General features: G+C 41.7%; 1 protein-coding gene across 3 annotated transcripts in view; it reads right to left on the reverse strand.

Moving 5' to 3' along the window:
- golga4 (golgin A4) overlaps positions 1–16,814 on the reverse strand; it is a 266,334-nt gene that overhangs the window by 140,701 nt on the left and 108,819 nt on the right. For all 3 annotated transcript variants that reach the window (XM_063054798.1, XM_063054789.1, XM_063054779.1), the window contains one exon: positions 6,104–6,251. In XM_063054798.1, the coding sequence (XP_062910868.1) occupies positions 6,104–6,251 (148 nt within the window). The remainder of the gene's footprint in view (positions 1–6,103; positions 6,252–16,814) is intronic.

Here is a 16,814-nt window from a genome sequence, read left to right on the forward strand (position 1 = left end):
ACTTACCTGGTTCACTAGAAAATTCAGTGCAAGGTATTAAGCATCAATAAAAAATAATTGTGTTGGAGTATTAATGGAAATTACATCCATTTGTCTTACATCTATGTTTCTGCACTGCCAAAGTCCTGAGCATGCCGAATGATCGAAGTTCTAAAGTGACATTAAGACCATTATTTCAGTGCAAATCATTGCCATTGCATCTTGAGAATTTCAGAAGAAGCTCAAGATACACAAATTCAATTACTGATGAGAGAATTTCTGTGCTACAATACAACAATTGTCCAGTACAATGAGATTCAAAAAGTGGGTGTATGGAGAAGGAATAATTTTATTGTATTTATAATGGTAAATAACAGGCAAAAATATTTTGTTATTTAATTAAATCTAACTGCACTTAAGGTGTAGTGGTTAAGCACAACACTTTACAGTACCAAAGATCCAGGGTCAATTCCCTGCACTACCTGTAAGGAGTTTGTATGCTCTCCCGATGAATGCATGGGTTTCCTCTGGGTGCTCTGGTTTCCTCCAACAGTACTGGTAGGTGAACTGGTCATTGTAAATTGTCCTGTGATTGGGCTAGGATTAATTTCCAGGTTGGGGGATGGGGGGGAAGAATTGCTGGGCAGTGCGGCTCACTCGAAGGACCTATTTGGAGGGTCGGGTGGATAAATAAAAATAAGTGCAAACTGTAACAAGAGAGATCCATTCAGCTGATATCTTAACTATCTCCCATAAAATGAGTGGAACTGTGTGTGAGGCTTGGTTGAGGAAGCAAAAATCAGACAGGACTTTTGAGGAATATAAAGAAAGGAGAGCTCAAGCAGGAAATCAGGAGGACTATAAGGGGTCACGAAATGTTCTTGATGAGGAGAATTAAGGAAAACATGAACAAGAGAAAATCTACAGATGCTGGAAATGTTGGAGGAACTCAGCAGGTCAAGCAGCATCACTGGACAAAATTACAATCAACGTTTCAGGCCGAGACCCATTGGCAGGATTTTAAAAAATCTCATTTTATAATACATTAAAAACAAGAGGGGAGGACCACTCAAGGACAAAGAAAACATAGGATCCACTCCCATTTGGTGAAGCATAGACTTCTTAGGGATAGTCAAAATGGCTTTGTAGAGAGCCAGTCATGAAGCTGATTAGGGTAAAGCAATGGATGTTGTATACTCTGACTTTACTAAAGTTTTTGATAAGGTATATTGTGGTAAGGCTGATGCAGAGGATTAAACCACTTGAAATCCGTGGAGACTTTGCAGGTTGCATTCAAAATCTTCTTGGTCATTTACAACAGAGAGCAGTGGTGAGATGTGTTTCTGACTGAAGGCCTATGACCAGTGATGTTCTGCAAGGATCAGTGGTGGGACCTCTGCTTTGATGGTCAAAATGATCTAATGAAAATATTGGTAGGCTGATTAGTACCTTTGCAAAAGGCATGAAAATTAGCACCGTCATGGGTTGAGAGATGGATGTCAAAGTATTTAACAAGATCAGTTGGAAATGTAGGCAGGGAAAATAGACAGTAATTGGAATGACACTTAGGAACACTGATAGACACAAGGGCTTTGGGCTTGAAAGTACATGGCCTCAAAGTTCACCCTACAGATTCATTAGGGTGGCAAGGGCAGTGTATGGCACAGTTGCTTTTACTGGATGTAGAGTATAAAAGCAAAAAAGTCATACTACAGCTATATACAACTTCAGTTAGGCCACATTATGAATACCATATGCTGTTCTGGTTGCTGCATTACAGGAAAGCTTTTGAAAGTGCACAAGTAGTTCACCATACTATTGCCTGGATTAGGGAACATTAACTATAAGGTGAAGTTGAATAAACTGGGATTGTTTTTCCTGGAGGATCAGAGGCTTAAAGGCAACCCAATAGAAGCAACTAAAATTATGAGGGGCATAGATAGGACTAGATAGTCTTTTTTACCCCAGGATCAAGGACAAGAGTTTGGCTTTAAGGTGAAAGAGGGAAAATTTAAAGGCAGGGTGACTGACCCTTTGCAGACAGATGGATTAATTAGATTGGCATAGTCAGTATTCATCACTCTTCCTAAGAAACCTGGAGCAATAGAATGTGAATTACATAGGACCATAAGTTTAATGAGTCATATCACTAAGATACTTCGAAGAATTTTGATGTCAAATGCTAAAAGTAAGGTAGTAAGCTGAAATAGGTAAAGAACAATGTGGTTTTGTGAAAGACACAAGAAACGCGATATTGATGTTAAGGATACTAGCAGAGCGAGCTAATCAAGTGCAAAAAGATTTGTTTCCTTTTTTATCAACTACACAAAAGCATTTGATAAAGTGAAACACAGTAAGTTATTTGAAATATTACAGGAAACTCTAGATCTAGATTCGAAAGACCTCCGCCTAATCAGAAATCTGTACTGGGAACAAACTGCCGCTGTAAGACTAGATGGAGAAGTGAGTCAATTTACGAAAATCAAGAGAGGCGTTAGACAAGGGTGTGTTTTCTCCCCGATTTAATGTGTACAGTGAAACAATATTACAAAAAATAAAGAGACATCTTGGATATCAAAGTTGGCGGTGAAAACATCAATAATTTTAGATATGCAGATGACACAGTGTTAATTGCAAGTACGGAGGAAGAACTACAAAACTTAATTGATATAGTTGTTGAAGAAAGTGCAAAAATGGGTCTATCTATCAATTGCAAAAAAACAGAATGTATGGTGATATCCAAAAAGAAGGAGAATCCTATCTGCAGGCTGAGAATAAACGGGGAAGACATAAAACAAGTACAGAACTTTTGCTACTTAGGAAGCTGGGTGACATCAGGTGGCAGGTGCAACATGGACATCAAAAGATGAATAGGGATGGCAAAAGACACCTTGACAAGAATGAAGAGTATACTGACCAACACTAAACTAGGCATGACAACCCACCTCAGACTACTGAAATGTCATGTTTATCCAGTTATGTTATATGGCTCAGAATGTTGGACAATATCTAGTAACATGAGGAAATGAATTGAAGCAGCAGAGATGTGGTTTTTGAGGAGGATGCAAAGAATATCATGGACGAAATAAATATCTAACGAGGATGTCATGAACAGAGCAAGGACAAAAAAAGAAATAATGTATGAGATCATGAAAAGGCAACATGACTTCATTAGACATGTGATTAGGAAAGAGGAGTTAGAATGCACGGTAATTATGGGAAAGGTTGAAAGGAAGAAAGCAAGAGGAAGACAAAGACAAATGATGATGGAGACAGCAGCCACAGAACTGGAAATGAATACCAATGAATTGATCCAATTGACCTGAAACAGGAGTGTGTAGGCCATGGCAGTCAAAGTTCAAAATGGGCACGGCACCTGATGGTGATGATGATGATAGTCAACCCAGACCTCGTGACAAAGGGCCTGGTCATGTGCAAAACTGTTAAATGTTCTGCACAATGTGTCAGACTCCAACCCAACCCACAGTGATAATGCTCATTGTTCAAATGAGATAATAAAATCATATTTCAAAAATCCCCAGTCTCTGATTTGCCACAAAAAATTAAAAGATTCTGCATGACAAAACAATAATATGAAAACTTTGATGATCAACGTCCCCAACTGTTTGGCAGCTGGCTCACCAAATAACTTTTGACACAGTCCCCATATATTCATGGGAGTTTAAGATGCCACACTGCTGTCCATTGGCTGGAGCTACAATTGGCATGCTTCCATTAAACTTAACCTGGTTCTTTTTCCTGTGTTCCCTTTATATTTATCAGGCTCACTGCTATTTTACTGCATATAGTCATATAGCAAAGAAACATGCCCACCAGACCAAATGGTCCATACCAACCAAGATTTGCATCTAAGCTGGACACAACTGTCTGTGGTTGGCCCACATCCCATCCTTTCCCATCCATGCATCTGCCAAGAACCTTTTAACAGTTGTTAATGCAGCAACTTCAACCATTTTTCTGTCAGCTCATTCTATACAAACTACCCTTTGGGTATAAAAGTTGCCCTTTAGATTCCTATTAAATCTCTCCCCTCTCCACTTAAACCTATGCTGTGTAGTTTTCAACTCCCAAACCATGGGGAAAAAGACCATGCAAGTTTACTCCATGCCCCAATCATTTCTACACTTCTGCAAGACCACTCCTGATTCTTCTATGTTCCAATGAAAACAGTCCCAACCTACTCAAAGTCTCTCTTTAGCACAGTCTCTCAAGACCCAACAACATCCTTAAATATCCTTTGCAGTCTTTCCAGCTTAGTGACATGTGTCTTATAGCAAGGTGACCAAATGTAGCCTCATCAACATATTGTACAACCGCAACATAATATCCAGTCAAACATGTATATCCAGTGCCCTGATTGAAGGGAAACATGCCAAAAGCCTTCTTCCCCACCCTATCTATCTGCAACACTACTGTCAGAGTACAATTTTTTTAAAACATGAATTAATAGTGTTGACATTTTACAGTGACATATGACATTGGGAACATCTGCTAGCCTGGCAGCATCAAAGTCCTAAATGTGCCTGATTAATGGAGTTTCACTGGATTTATTGAATTATTTATTATCAGTATATTGGAAAATAAAATAATACATTTATTAAGCTTGATGCTTCCAGAATTTATGAATCTTAAGAAATACTTAATGGTCTATGATAGGCGACCACTTGCAGTTGACACTGTGTATCTATTAATTGCAATGACAGAAAATGAGCCCAAAAATGTATGATAAAACAATGTAAATGAGCATTGAGTGAGAGATATCTGCAAGTACTAAGTTCTTGAAATTAATGGTTGTGCCTTTGTCAGATCTGAATATCATTTTGTATAGTACTGGATGGTGAAAATTACCTACAATTGAGCATTGGTGCATTAAGCTCAGAACTATATAGCAAACTTGCATATTATGAACACAAGAAAGGAAGAGGGGATAAACCAGAATAAGAAGGTGGGGGAGGGGAAGGAGCACAAGCTACAAGGTGATAGGTGAAGACTGAATGGGTGGGGGTGGGGAGATGAGCAGCTTGAGGTGTTAAGTGGAAAGGGTAAAAGGCTGAAGAAGAAATCTGGTAGGAGGAGGAGAGAGTGGAGTATGGGAAAAAGGGAAGGAGGGGCACCGCGGGAGGTGATAGGCTGGTGAGCAGAAGGAAGGAGGTGAACAGGGTACTGGAGTAGGGAAATTGAAGAGGAAAGGGGGAAGGGTATAAAAATTACCAGACATTGATGAGACTTTTCTTTCCAGAGTATCAGAGATGTCCTTCTTCAAAAAAAAAAATGGGGTTTTCCTTCTTCTACCATTAATGCTTCCCTTACCTGCATCTCCTCCATTTCCCAAACACCTGTCCTCACCTTATCTTCCCACTGCCTTAGGGAGAGTTCCTCTTGTTCTCAACTGCCACCCCATGAGCCTCTGCATACAGCACATCACTCTCCACCATTCTGTATGGGATCCTACCACTAAACGCATTTTTACCAGCCCCCTACTCTACGCTTTCTGCCAGACTCTCTCCATGACTCTCTTGTCCATTTGTCTCTCCCTACTATTCTCCTGGCACCTAACCCTGCAAGCTGAAGAAGTGCTACACCTGCCTGGGCACCTCTTTCCTCACCTCCATTCAGGGGCCCAAGCAGTCCTTCCGGGTGAGGCAATACCTCACCAGTGAATCTACTGGGGTCATCTACTGTATCCAGTGCTCCTGATGCAGCCTCGTCTACATAGGTGACAGCTAACACAGATTGGAGGTCCTGATGAAGGAAGTGGTGTCAGACCGAATCGTCAACTGTTTATTCATTTCCATAGATGCTGCCTGATCTGCTGAGTTCCTTCAGCACTTTGTGTGTGAAGCTTGAGTGTGTAACCTCATTCACAAGGCTATATAAATTACAGCGGGATTAAAAAAACAACCAAAGCTCAGATTTCACATTTGCTAGCTATGTAAATTTGTTGTTACCATATATATTTCCTGGATTGGTCTGGAATAAGTTTGACTTTTACTTATTCATTTAATTGAAGCTACTGGGCTTATGCAGGAACATATTTGCATGTTAACATTAAAAAAAATTTAAAATGAGGATGAAATAGAAGAACACAGCAGGGACTACTTACCAGCTCTGTCAGATTTCTCTTTCTGTTCCAGCAGGTCTTCTCGCTGCCCACTGAACTGCTGAATTCTTGCACGAAGCTGAGAGATTTCTTCTTCTTTCATTTCCAATGTTTCATGCATCTGTCGTTTTGTCTCTGCAATCACCATTCCCTGTAATTTATTAATTCTTAGAATTCAGAGCATAAAAACTGGCCATTTAGCTCAATTGTTTTTGCAAACATTGTTATTCCTCAAGAACTTCTTTCTTGGCAATTACCACCTTATAACCTTGATTATTAGCAGTTACATTTGCCTCCTACTAGGCAATAAAGTACATTTGAAATTTCCTTTGGATTTCTGCAAGTCCTAACCTACTTAACCTTTCTCTATAACTCAGGTCGTCAATTCCCAGCAACAGCCTTTAGATGTTCTCTGCATTCTTTCAAGCCTATTGATATCTTCCCTGTAAGTAGGTGACCAGAAGTGCACACAATACTCTAAATTTGACCTCTTCATTGCCTTGCACAACTTCAAGAAAACATTCTGACTCTAGTATCCAATGCCCTAATTTATGAAGCTTCTACCATACACCTCCAAGCACTACTATTCACTAATTCATAATCTGCTTTGTTTTCCCAAATGCAACACCTCACACTTGTCTGCATTAATTCTACCTGATATTTTACAGCAGTTTCCTCACTATTCAAGATCATACTGCAAGCTTTAACCATTCTTCCTTGATGTATACTACACCTTCAATCATGGTATCATTTGCAAATCTGCTGATACAGTTTACCACATTATCATCCAAATCAATAATATAAATGATAAACAAAAGACCCAGCACCAACCTCTGCAGCACACCATGACCACAGGTCTCCAGTCAAAAGGAAAACTATCCATTACCACTGTCCATCTTCTCCCACTAAGCAAATATTAGTTCCAATTGGCTGCTTCATCCTGAATACCGAGTGACTTAACCTTCCGAACTGCAGGGAATCATGGGGAAAGGGTATGAGGCGTTCCGAAAGTCCATGCAGAAAACATTCAGTGCTTTTCCTTGATCAGCCTTCTTGCTTATATCCTCAAAAATCTAAGATTAGTTATACATAGCCTAACACACACAAAGCCATGTCGACCACCCCTAATCAGGCCTTGTTTACTTATATATCCTTTCCCTTAGAATATCTTCCAATAATTTACCCACAACTGATGTCTGGCTCACTAGCCTAGATTTTCCCAGCCACTGTTCCCACTAAGCTGCGTGGGTATGTGGCTGTGTAGTAACTGAAATGCTCCCACACAGACACCTTTGTTGCTGCATAGCTGTAATTTTCTTTTATATAATGTTAATTTAAAGTGCCGTGCAGTTGTCAGGCAGTGTAAAAAATTCCTGTTCAGAGCAATGATTGGTCTGCGCAACTGTGTAAAAAAAATTTTTTTTAGAGGGAATGTTCCCAGCTTATTCTTAGAGCCTTTCTTAAACAACAGAACTATATTAGCTATTCTCCAGCCTCCAGTCACCTCACCCATAACCAAGAACTTATTAAATATCTCTGCCCAGGCACCTGCAATTTCTGCACTAGCTTCCTACAAGGTCTAAGGTGATATCTTGTCAAGTCCTGGTGATTTATTCATTTTAATTCAACTCCAGACAACACCTCCTCTTCTGTAATCAAGATTCAGTCCATGACCTCACTAGCGTTTTGCTTCAGTTCAAAAATTAACGTCTGTCTCCACAGTAAAAGTGGATGCAAAACAAAATGACAATATCTCTATTGGCTCCATGTTTAGATGAATATGCTGATCTTCAAGAGGACCAATTTTGTCCCTTACTATCCCTTGGTCTTAGTATAGATATACAAACTGTTGGGATTCTTTCAACCTTGTCTGCCAGACCAACCTCAGGTCCAGTTTTACCCTCCTGATTTCCCTCTTAAGTGTTTGCTTACATGTCTTATACTCTTCAAGCACCTCATTTGAATCTAACTGCGTATACCTCATATGTGCAACCTTCTTTTTCTTTACCAAGGCCTCAATATCCCTCAATAACCAAGGTTCCAGAACCTATTAGCTTTGCCTTCTACTCTAAGGGATTCTGGACTCTCAATATCTACCTTTGAAAGCCTCTCGCTTTCCAATCATTTCTTTGACATATCCCAATCCACATCTGCCAGATCCATTCCAATGCCATCAGAATTGGCCCTGTTCCAAATTAAAATCTCAATCCGAGAAGCAGTCTTATCTAACTGGAATATAACTTCCCCACTCCTACACTCATGTCCTGACTGAAGGCCAGCATGCCAAACACCTTCTTTACCCCTCTATCTTTGGCACTGCTTTCAGAGAAGTATGCACTTGTACTTCTGGGTCTCTGTTTCATATCCAACACAGTCTTACTCTGTCTAAATCCAAAACTGGCTTGATCTCCCAAAACCGATCTCATGGTCTTATTGTCTAAAATCTAGGTAATAGACAATAGACAATAGGTGCAGGAGTAGGCCATTCAGCCCTTCGAGCCAGCACCGCCATTCACTGTGATCATGGCTGATCATCCACTATCAGTATCCAGTTCCTGCCTTATCCCCATAACCTTTGATTCCGCTATCTTTAAGAGTTGTATTTATCTCTTTTTGAAAGCATCCAGAGACTTGGCCTCCACAGCCTTCTGGGGCAGACCATTCCATATATCCACCACTCTCTGGGTGAAAAAGTTTTTCCTCGACTCCGTTCTAAATGGCCTACCCCTTATTCTTAAACTATGGCCTCTGGTTCTGGACTCACCCATCAGCGGGAACATGCTTCCTGCCTCCAGCATGTCCAATCCCTTAATAATCTTATATGTTTCAATAAGATCCCCTCTCAGCCTTCTAAATTCCAGAGTATACAAGCCCAGTCACTCCAATCTTTCGACATATGATAGTCCTGCCATCCCAGGAATTAACCTTGTGAACCTACGCTGCACTCCCTCAATAGCAAGAATGTCCTTCCTCAAATTTGGAGACCAAAACTGCACACAAAACTCCAGGTGTGGTCTCACCAGGGCCCTGTACAGCTGCAGAAGGACGTCTTTGCTCTTATACTCAATTCCCCTTGTTATGAAGGCCAGCATGCCATTAGCTTTCTTCACTGCCTGCTGTACTTGCATGCTTGCTTTCAGTGACTGATGTACAAGAACACCTAGATCTCGTTGCACTTCCCCTTTTCCTAGCTTGACTCAACTTAGATAAAAATCTGCCTTCCCGTTCTTACCACCAAAGTGGATAACCTCACATTTATCTACATTAAACTGCATCTGTCATGCATCTGCCCACTCACCCAGCCTGTCCAAGTCACCCTGCATTCTCATAACATCCTCCTCACATTTCACACTGCCACCCAGCTTTGTGTCATCTGCATATTTGCTAATGTTACTTTTAATTCCCTCATCTAAATCATTAATATATATTGTAAACAGCTGCGGTCCCAGCACTGAACCCTGCGGTTCCCCACTGGTCACCGCCTGCCATTCCGAAAGGGACCCGTTAATCGCTACTCTTTGTTTTCTGTCGGCCAGCCAATTTTCAATCCATGTCAGTACTCTGCTCCCAATACCATGTGCCCTAATAATGCCCACTAATCTCCTATGTGGAATTTTATCAAAGGCTTTCTGAAAGTCCAGGTACTGACTCTCCCCTGTCCATTTTCATAGTTACATCCTCAAAAAATTCCAGAAGATTAGTTAAGCACGATTTCCCCTTCGTAAATCCATGCTGACTCAGACCAATGCTGTTACTTCTATCCAGATGTGTCGTAATTTCATCTTTTATGATTGACTCCAGCATCTTTCCCACCACTGACGTCAGGCTAACCGGTCTATAATTCCCTGTTTTCTCTCTTCCTCCCTTGAAGAGAGGGACAACATTAGCCACCCTCCAATCCACGGAAACTGATCCTGAATCTATAGAACATTGGAAAATGATTACCAATGCATCCACGATTTCTAAAGCCACCTCCTTAAGTACCCCGGGATGCAGACCATCAGGTCCCGGGGACTTATCAGCCTTCAGACCCAACAGCCTATCCAACACCATTTCCTGCCCAATATAAATTTCCTTCAGTTCATTCATTACCCTAGGTCCTTTGGCCACTATTACATCTGGGAGATTGTTTGTGTCTTCCCTAGTGAAGACAGATCCAAAGTACCTGTTCAGCTCATCTGCCATTTCCTTGTTCCCCATAATAAATTCATCCGCTTCTGTCTTCAAGGGCCCAATTTTGGTCTTAACTATTTTTTTCCTTTTCACATACCTGAAGAAGCTTTTACTATCCTCCTTTATATTCTTGGCTAGTTTACCTTCGTACCTCATTTTTTCTCCGCGTATTGCTTTTTAGTTACCTTCTGTTGCTCTTTAAAAGATTCCCAATCCTCCGGCTTCCCACTCGTCTTTGCTATGTTATACTTCTTCTCTTTTATTTTTATACTGTCCATTACTTCCCTTGTCAGCCATGGCCTCCCCTTACTCCTCTTAGCATCTTTCTTCCTCTTTGGAACGAACTGATCTTGCACCTTCCACATTATTCCCAGAAACACTTGCCATTGCTGTTCCACTGTCATCCCTGCTAGGGTATTGTTCCATTGAACTTTGGCCAGCTCCTCCCTCATAGCACCATAGTTCCCTTAGTCCAACTGTAATACTGACACTTCTGAGTTTCCCTTTTCCCTCTCAAATTGTAGATTAAAACTTATCATATTATGGTCACTACCTCCTAATGGCTCCTTTACCTCGAGGTCCCTGATCAAATCCTGTTCATTGCACAACACTACATCTAGAATTGCGTTCTCTCTGGTAGGCTTCAGTACAAGCTGTTCTAAGAATCCACCTCGGAGGGCCTCCACAAACTCCCTTTCTTGGGGTCCAGTACCAACCTGATTCCTCCAGTCTACCTGCATGTTGAAGTCTCCCATAACACTGTAGTATTACCTTTGTGACATGCCAACTTTAATTCTTGATTCAACTTACACCCTACATCCAGACTACTGTTTGGGGGCCTGTAGATAACTCCCATTAGGGTCTTTCTACCCTTAGAATTTCTCAGTTCTATCCATACTGACTCTACATCTCCTGATTCTATGTCCCCCCTCGCAAATGACTGAATATCATTCCTCACCAACAGAGACCCCACCCCCTCTGCCCATCAGTCTGTCCTTTCGACAGGACGTGTACCCTTGAATATTCATTTCCCAGACCCTGTCCACTTGAAGCCATGTCTCTGTTATTCCCACAACATCATACTTACCAATTTCCAACTGTGCCTCAAGCTCATCCACTTTATTTCTTATACTCCGTGCATTCATATACAATACTTTTAATTCATTACTCCCCTCACCTCCCATACCAATTCCTATTTCACTTGGCCATACCGTACGATCCCTTCTTGAGCTTTCTGCTCTGTTTATTCTGCTGTCATTCTTAACTTTTCTTATTCTCACTTTCCCTTTATCTCCATCCTTATATTTCCAGTTCGTCCGCTCCCCCCCACAATTTAGTTTAAACACACCCATGTTGCAGAGGCAAACCTGCCTGCCAGAATGCTGGTGCCCCACTTATTAAGGTGCAACCCATCCCTTTTGTACAATTCATCCTTACCCCGAAACATACTCCAGTGGTCCAAGAATGTAAATCCTTGATTCCTGCACCAGTTCCTCAGCCACACATTCAGATCCATTATCTCCCTGTTCCTGACCTCTCCAGCACGGGGAACTGGAAGCAAACTGGAGATAACCACCCTGGAAGTCCTGCTTTTCAGCCTTCTTCCGAGTTCTCTGAAGTTGCACTGTAGAACGTCTTTCCTCTTCTTCCCCACGTCATTTGTGCCGATATGCACCACCACTTCTGGATGTTCACCTTCACCCTTGAGGATTCCCTACAATCGGTCCGTGATTTCCTGGATCCCGGCACCAGGGAGGCAACACACCATCCTTAAATCTCGTCTGTTGCCACAGAAACCCCTTTCTGTACCTCTCACTATGCAGTCCACTATTACCACGGCTCTGCCTGACGTCTGTCTCCTTGGCTTTGCCTCAGCGCCAATTGTTGACTCGCAGACCCATCCGCCTCTCAGACTGGCACTGAATCTGTCCCGACAGCTTCCAAGAGGGAGAACCTGTTTATGAGAGGCACATCTCCCGGGGTCTCCTGTACTTCGAACATCCTTTCCTTGCTCATCGACGTCCTCCTTCTCTCTTCCTGTATCCTGGGTGTAACGACCTCACTGTAGGTCCTGTCCAGAAAACTCTCGTTCCCCCAGATTAACCTAACATCATCCAGTTGTCTCTCCAGTGCTGCAACACGGTCCTTCAGAAGCTGAATCTGGACATATTTTCCGCAGGTATAGGACCCTGAGGCACCATCAGTGTCTGTGACCTCTCACATCATGCACGTAGCACACTCAATCAGCCTAGCAGTCATCTCCTCACCACTTCTCCCCCTCTCCAACTGTGGCGTAGTCTCCTCTCTCAGCCTCCTCGCTGAAGACTCTGGAGCCAAAGACTCGCACTTTTCTCACAAGGCACTTCCCTTGACAAGGCCGCTCCCCGACAGGCCGCTCCCCTAGAGCGAGCCTTGCTTATATTAGCTGATAATTTGAGTAATTAGCTTCACCTGCCTCGCCTCCTCCGACCTGGAAGGTCTGGTTAGCTCGCTGCTCACGACCGGCTTTTTAAATCAGCCGCTCCTTCTCAGCCAATCCCCGCACTCGCTCCTTCACCTGCCGCGCTTCCTCCAACCTGGAAGGTCTGGTTCAATGCACTGGTTTAATATGATGACAGCTTGTATATAAAAATTACCACAAAAGTTTTACCAATCCTCAGCTCACATACGTAACTACACAAGATCCCCTGTAATTTTTTTTATTACGTTCTCCACAGAATATACCACCTATTGCCTATAACTCCAAATAAATTCATCCCCACACTTTTAAACGTGGGACTCAACACCCCCTGCATGGGTTTCCTCTGGGCACTCCAGTTCCCTCCCATATTCCAAAGATTTAGAATTAATAAGTTGTGGGCATGCTATGCTGACGCCAGAAGCGTGATGACTCTTGCAGGCTGACCCTAACACAATGCTCACTGATTTGACCCAAATGACGCACTTCACTGTATGTTTTGATGTACATGTGACAAATAAAGCTAATCTTTAATCTCCTTTCAAACTGGATCCTTGACTTGCTGACCAATAGACCGCAATCAATAAGGATAAGCAGCAACACTTCTGCCATGATTATCCTCAATACTGATGCCCCACAATTGCATCCTCAGCCCCTTACTTTACAACTGCATAACCAGGATCTGCTCTCACACCATTTACAAGTTTGCAGATGACACCACAGTACTGGGTTGAAACACAAATAACAATGAATTGGAGTAGAGAAAGGAGAAACAGAGCCTGGTGACAAGGTGTCATGACAACCTTCCCCTCAATGTCAACAAAACAAAGGAGCTGGCCATTGATTTCAGGAAGGGGGATGGCTACATGCATGCTCCTGTTTACATCAATGGTGCTAGAGTCAAGAGTTCACGAGCCAAGGAGTAAACATCACCAACAGCCTTTCTTGGTCTAACCATGTTGAAGTCATGTCCAAGAAAGCTCAACAGTACCTCTACTTCCTCAGGAGGCTCAAGAAATTTGGCATGTCCCCTTTGATCTTCACAAATTTTAAGTGTCTTATCGGGATAACCATATATAATTTTTTTGTTTTACACTGTTCTGCTGTCACAAAACAACACACTTCACAATGTATATCAGTGATAATAAACTTGATTCTGATTGGTCTGGCAATTACTCTGAGCAGGACTACAAGAAACTGCAGACACAGCTCAGCACATCACAGGAACCACCCTCCCCTCCATGGACTGTCTGCACCTCACTGCCACTGTAAAGCAGCCAGCTGGACATTCTTGCTTTTCTTCCCTTATCATCAGTCAGACCACCATACTCAAGGACAGTTTCCACCACACTCTTAAATGACAGCTGGATGCGTCCCTAGACCAATAAGATATAATATTCACCTCACATTCTACCTCATAGAGGCCAGAGTGAAAACTGATATAAAAACTCTATTCATTTCGTCTGCCATTTCTTGGTCCTCATAATTACCTCTCCAGTGTCATTTCCCAGCGATCCAATGTCTATTCTTGTTTCTTGTATTTTTTATATATATGAAAAACGTTTGGTGTCCACTTATTTTTATTGGGGAGCTTACATTCATATTTTAAATTTTCTCTCCTGACATCAACCTTTTGAAATCCTCCCACTGTTAACAGATGCTCCTTTCCATGCAATTAATCTCACCCAATAAACTACTGCAAGATATTTCCCAATAGCTCCATAATTTTCTCTGCCCAATTCAGGACCTTAACCTGTGAACATGTCATATCCTTCTCCATAAGTTTTTAAAACCTAGTAGAATTACTGTCACTGGATCCATGGTGCTCACGAAAAGACACTTCCTCTACCTCAACCCTCAGTTATATCCTCTCTGGTAGGTCCCAAGTATATCGATAAAGGAAGCTTCTTTGCACACTTTTGACAAATTCCACTCCATCCAAGGAGTTGACCCCGAAATCAAAATCTCCTACTAAAATTACAGTATTATGTTCACAACTGGTTGCAACCTCGAATACAATTCCAGATTAATCATCCCCTCCTTGTTTCTAATTTTCTCCTATATTGCCTCACTAGAAAATTCCCCAAAATTATCTTTTCTCAGGAGCATTGCTATGTCCTCTTTCATCAAGGCAAATTCCTCTTCTTTTACCTGCATGCCTGTGATACCTATAGCATTTGTATCCTGGGACAATGAGCTGCCAGTCCAGCCCTTCCCTCAGCCATTATTCTTTTATGGCTATAACATCCCAGTTCCCAGAGTCAATCCATGTCCCGAGTTCATCCAGCTGACGTGTTGAGCCTCTTCTATAGAAATAAATGCAGTTTAAATGAATTACTAAAAAAGCTCCTCAGATCCCTTTTATGGGATTTGTAAGATATGCACGTGGATCAAAGAAAAATGGAGGGCTACATAGCAGAGAGTGTTAGATTGATCTTGGAGTAGGCTAAACAGTTGACACACCATTGTGGGCTAAAGACCCTGTACTGTGCTCTATGTGAAGAAGCACATAGACGGCCAGGGCTTAGAGGGATATGGGCTGATTACAAGAAACTGGGAGCAGTTGAGTGAGCACCAAGGTAGGCATGAGCTTATTGGACTGAAGGGCCTGCAACTGCGTTGTCCTGCTTTGACTTTGTCCTTCAGGAGGACCACACCAATTGCCCAAACTGACATTTCAACTACGCTCATCCTAAATAGTTAAGTTTAAAAAAAAAGTTATTTACAAACATTCAGAAATTTATACATAATTAAAATATATTGCCCACCCAACCCTCTACTTCCTTAATTTGTAGCCCCTAACACCCTTGAAATCAATGGGGTCTGTCTATTCCAGGTCCCACTGAGCAAAAAATCATAGTGGATACTTCACAGAGTCCTCACGTAATGCACAGTAACAGATGTGATCAGTAAGAGAATTCCACAGATGTCTAAGGCTTAAATAGCAACACAAGAGGCCAAATGCATGTAAGCAAGATGTACTGCAATAAACCAAATAAACCTGAGATGCCCAGAGCTCTGGTTAGAAAACAGAATATTTGTGCACATGGAGGAACTGAGGGGGCAAAAAAACATCTGGTTAAATCACTCTTAGTTCATCTTTTGCACATGTCCATCTGTTTTTAGGTAATAGGGAGATTAGTTGTAAATAATTGTTCACATAAGCATTAATTACTTCCAAAAGGAATTTTAAAGGTAGTACATAGAAAGGAAAAGAAATAAAGTCTGAAGCTGGCAAGCTGTCAGGTCTTCCATGGTTTTATTTGCTTAATCAATTTTACAGGGATCACCAGGAGGCTGGGGCTGAGAGCAAGCATCTGGAAGATTAAGCAGTATTGATTCTTACTCAGTAACAGCAACTGAATTCAGCATCTTGAAACGTTAAAGGAAAACCAATGTAGTCACCACAAAACCCCAATATTAATTGGAAGACTGGACAAACCAATGGTCACACTTCTGCAAATCAATATCTCTAGCACTGAGGCTCTAACCAGTTTCCACCAACAACATTGGGTATACCCCATCATCAATATGCTTTAGCCCAATCCACCAACACAAACACTCTATTCCAAATTCCAACAAAGTAAGAAAACTTGTGGGACATTTGTTACATCGACACTGATTCATGGGATCCCTGCACCGTAACAAATGAAAATCTTTTTAAAAAGCATTACGGAAAGTACTAGGCAAAAGCCTCTTCAATAAGAACTGAGTGTTGCAGAGTGCCACATTCAGCTAGCATACAATCCACAGAACTGGAGTGGGAACAAGCTGACCACAACCCTGGGTGACAGACTACAATAACTAGTTCGATGCAAATTGCAATCAGATTTTGTAGAATTGCTACAACTAATTTGGTATTTACATTGAACCTTCTGTTCATATACTTAAGGATATTTGACATTTACAGTTAACAAAGCAATGATTGCTAGAACGTTATTTAAAATAAAGTGAGGTGTTTACTGATAGATTTTAAAATTTATAAGAAGTTCGGTGGTCTCCATGCCATGATACCTCCCTGTGCAACTGGATCCTCTATTTCCACATTTGCAGACCCCCCGTCACTATGGATTGGCAACCAAA

The sequence above is a fragment of the Mobula hypostoma genome, chromosome 1 (genome assembly GCF_963921235.1).
Source record: "Mobula hypostoma chromosome 1, sMobHyp1.1, whole genome shotgun sequence".
NCBI classification, from domain to species: domain Eukaryota; kingdom Metazoa; phylum Chordata; class Chondrichthyes; order Myliobatiformes; family Myliobatidae; genus Mobula; species Mobula hypostoma.